General features: G+C 34.5%; 1 protein-coding gene across 1 annotated transcript in view; it reads right to left on the bottom strand.

The window, feature by feature from the left end:
* Positions 1–469: 469 nt before the first annotated feature.
* The window catches only part of LOC129226943 (pre-mRNA-splicing factor SLU7-like), a 42,357-nt gene continuing 35,196 nt past the window's right edge, over positions 470–7,630 (bottom strand). The window contains exon 14 of the mRNA XM_054861572.1: positions 470–643. Coding sequence (XP_054717547.1) covers positions 470–643 — 174 coding nt within the window. The remainder of the gene's footprint in view (positions 644–7,630) is intronic.

Here is a 7,630-nt window from a genome sequence, read left to right as displayed (position 1 = left end):
AAAAAAGCTGAAATAGGTAGTAACCATAAGAGCATATTGAGAATTATATGACACAAAAAGTATTTGCCCTCGTGTCCCTGTAACCAAGACATAAGGTCTTGAAGTCTGCCGATTTGAAGACAAGTGCCAAATAAAAGACTTAGCAAGAATTTGAAGATACCAATTCCTCGCCGTGGTTTCATCGCCTGCATTTGGTGGACATCCATCTGCAAAGCCTGTGAAAGATGACCCACCAAAACTTTCTAAATTTGGCCACTTTAGGGACACGAGGGAAATTATTTATGCATCCTGGAACATGTTTTACTGTGCAAATGCTTTTTTTTCCATTAATATACTACACTATGGTTTCCTGGTATGAAGATAATCTAAATTAAGAAATGATATTTACAACTAGTGTAATAAAAAGTTTTAATGATTTGCTTTTATGTATTTACATATTTACAAAGAGTCATTAGTTATGCAGTTATTTTCACAGAAACCCTGCCATTGGGTCATCTGGCCTGTTCCTCTTGATGAAATAGGCTTCCATTTCCTCCTCAGTAGGAGCTTTGACCTCGTACATGCTATTGTATGGGCGTTTTCTTTCGTCCATTGCAAGCAATCGATCTGCTTCTTTCTGAGAAGCTTCTTCAGCTTTCAAAGCCTAGAAAAACAAGAAAAGATAAATATTTTTCGAGAAGTTTCTAGTGCAACATATTTATTGTAGCAAAAATGAAGCAATGCTTAATTGCTTTCAAATTAAACTCAAACTGAATAATACAGGGTGTCTAAAAAGTCCTTGACAAGACACATTTTAAAAATTTATAGAAAAGCAACAAATTGTCGTTTCGATAATCAGTGTGCATCATAATACCTTACAGGTTCAACAGTTTTTTATGGCATCGTTAAAAAAAGGAGAAGAGGAGAGAAAAAAAAAAGAAAAAGAAAAAAGTAATTATAAGTAAACTACATTGACAGCTGTATTGTCACAGTCTTCAGTCATCCCAAAAGGATGGATCACAGAATAATTTTTATCGTTTTATATGACTGCTATATCTCAAGAAGTAATGCGAGGATTCATACAAAAATGTGGTATAAAAGTGAAATTAAACGAAAACAAGCCTTATTTTCGTTCGAAGTTGAGTTTCGTAATCGTTTACGTGAGTCAGTGTAATTAAATAAACAATGAAAAATATACTGAATTTATATATGAGAGGTTGAGCATGATATCAATAAAATCTAAATTAGCTGTGTATTCCTCTCATCTTTGTAGCACTTTAACTAGCGTGAGTGTTAAATAAAAACTGGGTTTACATTCTTATATAATTTGCGTAGTAAAAATTCACTAATTAAAACAGCAATTTTTTCTGAGAGAGAAAAACTTATTTGTTTATTATTATTATTATCAATATTCTTTTCTTTCTGAATTACCAAGCTATATTGAGCTGGAACTATTACTTTTTGAAACTCATTTTAAAAATAAGTCTAGGTCAAAATTGATCTGAATAATCTCATTGATATCAGTTATTTCACCCTACATTATGAAATTTTTTCTTTTCTATTTAAAATTGGAAAATGTGATTAGCTGACAAGCGCTACTTCGCATGCATGAAAGTATCCTCTTGAAAACCTTCAATAAAATAGCTGTTCTGAAATTGTCCCTTGATGTTCTATCGAATATATAAATTTCATGAATGTTGAGAATTGAAAATATTTGTCATCGCGTAGAGTCGTTTTTCAAAAATCTGAGTGAAAGACATCTGTTTTAGCAGTTACGGGTTTCATTGATTTCAAAAGATTTGACGGTGAACATTTCGACGTAATTTCAGAATTTTACTCATAAGAGATGAGAGTTCCCACGGCAGTTTTGATCTTACTTTAACCAACGTATATCTCACTGAAAACGTAGTTTTTTTTTTGTTTTTTTTACAGTTCTTAGGGTAATGTTGATAAATCTATGAGAAAATTGAATTTCATTAAGATACTTTTCTACTTTATTTCCACCCTGGCCCGTGATTTCGAATTTTTCCAGTGAAAGGGGAGAGGGAGGATAACGGGCGTATGTATAACCAATGCAAATTTCATAGGGTTGCTATAAAAAACACTCCCACTTGTATATAAAAAAAAAAAATTCAAAGTCGAGGGCCATTCCGTCTGATCCCCTAAATGACTGACCTGTCGCTACCGTAATAATATGCTAGAGTGAAGGAGTTATTTGTTTTTACTTCATTACGCCAAAAAATACAAACCGCCTATTCTCTTGCCATATTCAAATTGCGCCTCACTATTAGTCCAGTCAATAGCTAGAAAAAAACGGTCTTGCCTTACAAAAAATGGCGTCAAAGATTTTATTTTTTAAATTTGTGTATACTAGTGCCAATATGAAAAAACCAAGTTATCCAACACAAAAGACCTCGGGAGAAGTTTTGGGGGCCGAAAAGCCCCCAAAAATTGGGACTTTTTGTGGTATTTCCAAAATATCTCAAAAATGGTTAAAATTACAAAAAAACTTCCAATGCAAATGTTAAAGAGGATTAAATTTCCTTCAACTTTTGTCATTACAACATTTTTGTAGTATGAAAAGCAAGCGAGATACAGCTTCTTGAAAGTCACACTTTTTCTGAACCCCTTCAGCGAAGTGCGTGAAAGCGCATCATATAACGGAGGAAAAAAGGAGAAACGCCGGCAGTCTGACCTTGGAAATCATTTGTCTTTCACAGCTGAGGGTAAATGCCCCTGTTCCCTTTAACTTAAACAAAACACCCCCATTCCATCCCCCCTTTTTTTTCTCCAAATGAGATGAATCGACTCAATAGCACTCATGTTGGTCACTTCAGCGTTTGAGCCAGAGTATGTTTTATCAATTTGTGTGTTCTGTATTACAATTTTTTTCCCTAGAAATGAATACGCCTGACCAAGGTGTTTTATTATTATTATTATTATTATTATTATTATTATTGTTATTTGCGAAATCAGTTTGCGTGAATGCGAAATAAAGATTGTAAAGGAGAAGGGAATAGAAAATCTTCAAAGATGCAGCGCAAAACGGCAAAATGAGGAACATCAGCGTTTTTTGAAGTTTTTAAAAGAAGTGACAATTCACACTGCCTGTCACAAATGCTATATCAATGAGCAATCAATCTCTTCCCTTGAAGTAATGGTTGAACCTAACATGTTAACTAAATTCCTCAAGAAAGATTTCTGGCAAATTATAACAACAAGAATAGTCTTATTCAACTTCTTGAGACATATTTCGAAGAGTGTGGCATTGAAGTCAGGCAGACTCAAGACGATGCCGACTTACTTACTGCTCTTTCAAAGGCAAAAGAAATTGAAAAGTTTGTTATAGTGGGCGAGAGGATATAGATCTGTTGGTGCTGATGACAGCTTTAGGACAGCCTTTCAGCAACTTGTTCTTTTTAAAACCTGGAAGAGGGAATAATTAACATTTGTTTTTTTCCCCACTAAATCTTTTAAGTTTGACCCCAGCAATATTCTTTTCATCCATGCGTTTAGTGGATGTGATACGACTTCGGCAGTCTTTGGTCAAGGCAAAATTAAGTTGTACAAAATAGTCAAAAAAGAAAAAAAACTCCTGAAATTAAGGAAGCTATTGAAGTATTTAGGGACCCAATCTGTCATCATGATGCCTTAGCTGCAGCTGGAGAAAACATTTTGCAAATATTATACACAGATGACGTAAAGTATTTGAACCTATCTTTGGATACTTTGCAATTTAATCTTTTTATAAAACTAGTACAAGGCTAAGATAAATCTTGCAGGGCTACCTCCAACGTGCGGAGAGGGGGGGGATGCTTCACGTTATCACTCATATCGGTTCTACCACCAAATTCAAAGTTAGTTGGGCAACATAATTGATCCAGAGAAGTGGGGTTGGGAACGCAGAACGCAAGGTCTAATGCATATTGACACGAAAAGAGATTCAGTTACTCAGAATCTTTTGAAGATTGTACCTTGCACCTGCAAGAAAAATTGTACTAGAGCCTGTTCTTGTCACAAGGCAGGTTTAAAATGCTCCAGCACGTGCAAACACAGCAGTGGCACAAATTGTGAAAATGTTGCAGAAATTTCATTTTTGGATGAGACTGCTGAAGAAGATGATTTGTTCCGGGAGCTTTTGGAATTACCGCAACAAGGAGATGAACAATTAAAGGACCATAGCTTCTTTCTACCCCTTACAGATTCTGAACCGGGAGAACCTGGACCTTCAAAACGGCTTCGAAGAAGATAAACAGCGTATTTCGTTGTCCTTCTTCTATTTGCTTTAAGGTCGAATGAATCTCTCTGTAATTTAGATCTGTATTATTTTGTCTGTAATTAATCTGTATTAAGCTTCTACAGTTGGATTTTCATTTTGAAAGGCAATTCTTTTGAGTTTTTCATGCCTCAAAAAGTCAGTTTCTGTAGATTTTTTTCAAAGTGTTCATTACGTATTACTAATGTACCTTTATTTATGCATTATTATGTCTATTGTTTGCTTATTATCACCCTAATATTTATTCATTCACATTTATATTTTCGAATATTGCATTTTCACTTGTAATAGAATAGATGGTACAAATTATGTGCTTTAAATGAATGAGAAGATTATGTAATTCAATTACAAACTGCAATATAAATCATATGTTATTGGAGTCTGACTGAAGACTACTTCTGTCAGACTAGAAATATTAGTTCGTGAGCGGTAGGGGAGGGTTTATTATTATTATTGTATCAGAGCATAGGATGCATGACTGTGTTGATTGTTTGCTTATTAGGCTGCCTAATATTCATTCCTTCACATTAATATTTAAAAATCGCATCTTTGTTTGCAATAATTAGACTAGAATGTACGAATTACATCCCTCAAATGGAATGTATATATTATGTAATCCAGTTACAAACAGCAATATAGCATTTATTATTAGAGTCTGATGAAGACTACCTCTGTCAGATCAGAAAAGTTAGTTCGTGAACAGTTGTGAAGGTTTTTTTTTATTATTGCATCGTTGTATGTGGCTTTAAATGAATGTGTATATATGTATTTCAGTTTCATAATACATCGTTTGCTTTCGGAGTCTAGTGGGAACTAATCTGTCAGCCAGAATTGCTACTCGGTGTCCAGCGGGGGGGTGAGCAAGAAACTCTAACTGTCGAAAAACTCTCTGAAACTAAAGTTTCTATTCAAGTTCTAATAATTATGACGCCTTGCTTTCGGTGTGAAAGCTTTTTTTTTCGGAGTGGAGGAAAACTGCCTATTTTCAAAGAGCTATAGCAAGCTTGTTATTTGTGCTACAAAAAAGTTGTAAATACAAAAGTTGTAGGAAATTTTATGTTCTTTAAACTTTACATTTAAAACTTTTTTCTAAGTTGAACCATTTCGGAGATATTTTGGAAAAAACAAAAAAAGTCATAAATTTTTGTGGTTTTTCGGCCTCCAAAGTTCTCCCGGGGTCTTTCGTGTTGGATAACTTGGTTTTTCCATGTGGGCACCAATATGTTCAAATTAAAAAAATAAAATCTTTGACCCCATTTTTTGCAAGGTAAAATGTATCTATTGACTGGACTATATTCTTTCATTCGCGTTTAGAACAGTTTAGTTTTACTTCCATACCAATTTTTTGTCTGAATCCTGGCGTTACATCTTGATCCTTTATGTTACATCTTGAGTATTATTATTAATCAGATTAAACGAGAAAGAGAATTCCGTTGCAGCAGCCTTTCACATGTTTACGTTTGTAATAGTATACAGAAAAACGTATGTTTTTCTGAAAACTTAATTTTCTGGAATTAATCTGGTGTTTACGAATTAAGACAGGAGAAAACGTTTGGAATTTTTGAAGGAACCCACTTTGAAAGGCAATTAATATTCTTTCGCAACTTTTATGCTGGAAAGCATCGACGTACATTTAAATTTTTTGTACAAATTGAACTAGCGAATTTTAGGCCGGCGACATTTTGGACCGGCGACATTTTGGACTGGCGACATTTCGAGCCGGCGACATTGTGTACCGGCGACATTTTGGACCGGCGACATTTTGGACTGGCGACATTTTGGGCCGGCGACATTTTGGCCGCGACATTTTGTCCCGCGACATTTTGGGCGTATACCAAGCAAACATACAGCTGACTAAAAGGGCTTCAAATCTTGTAATACAAAAAATATAAGGAAAGAGAATTACACAAAACAACGAAGCGAATTTATATGCAAATCATACAACATATCAAAACAAAAAGGGTTGGGCACACGCCTCAACGAATAGACAATCTTCTCCCTACCAAAGCAAACATACAATTGACTACAAAGGGGAGGGGCTTAAAATGATGTAATACAAAAAATAAAAGGAAAGCAAATCAAATCATTCAATAAAAAGAAACCATAGGTTTCGCTTCAGTGCCATCTATACAACCATTATGAGCATTTGTTTCTCTCGTGTCCAGGGACAAAAAAGAAGGAGTTTTGAAGGAATTAAAACAAAAATGAAGGAGTCATAAGGGCCCTTCAGAAAAATTTTCTAAATGAAAGAGTTGGAGGAGTTTAGAAGGAATGTACGAACTCTGGTGTCAACGCCGCTAAAACAAATTTGAAAACCAGCAAATGTTGACACTTTCCTTCAGTTATTATTTTCCTTATAGCACATGCCTTTTATTGGTCGTGGATCCGTTTTACAAGACCATGACCGAAAAAGATTTCAATTTGTATAGAAAGTAAGTTCAATCCAAACATTGTCAACAAGGGTTGCAAAATGTGGTTGGGCCAGACTGCAGCCTTATTGAACTACTCAGGGCTCATCTGAATAGGCGTAAGAACCGCTCCAAATTCGGCAAAAGAAACTAATTTGGGAAAAGTATTGGCAAACAGGAAAACTCTAAATTTTCCAAAAAAAAAAAGAGGGGGAGGGGGTCTTGATGTTTTATGCATCGTTACTGTTACAAGGGCGAGATAGTTTTCTAACTTCGAGTTAGCAGCACTGAGATTCCTACAAAAAGGCATTGCTGTATTGAATTGTGGTTATTCAAATGTTCGTCTACCATTGACGTTCAATTTCGCTATGAGACTCTTTTTGCTCAAATTTTTAATGTACATATGTTCAAATTAAAGTTGTAACAAGTTTCAAATGTTGGATTCTTGTTCTTTTGAAATGGAATAGAAATTGCTCTCCCAATTACATACAATCTATTTCATTAGTGAATTGAACATTAATGAATGTTTATTAAACGTTCATGTATGCTGTGTGTTTAAAATACAAGCACCTGCACTGTATATTTTATAAAATTATTACTTTGCTTTCTAATTAAGTTTTCTAAAAACAAAAACAAAATAAATAAATTAAAAAATTCACAATTAAAATTTATCAAATTTTGTTCATTTGTTGGCTACCAATTTGAAACCCTTAGTGAGGGCTCTTCAGGTGTGCATCACAAACATAAATATTGCAAGACAAAATCATACGTGAAAGGGAGTTTAATTCAGTTGGAATAACATTGAATCCAACATTTAGGATGAATTAACCAATATAGAGTAGAACCTCTCAATAAGGGACACAAGGGGACCCGACATTTTGTCCCTTAAATATAGGTGTCCCTTATTCGGAGGTGGATGAATTGATGCATGCTGTGTACTTAGTAGTATAATATCACAATAAACATC

This window comes from Uloborus diversus, chromosome 7 (genome assembly GCF_026930045.1).
Source record: "Uloborus diversus isolate 005 chromosome 7, Udiv.v.3.1, whole genome shotgun sequence".
NCBI classification, from domain to species: Eukaryota; Metazoa; Arthropoda; class Arachnida; order Araneae; family Uloboridae; genus Uloborus; species Uloborus diversus.
This window is presented reverse-complemented; position numbering and strand designations above follow the sequence as displayed.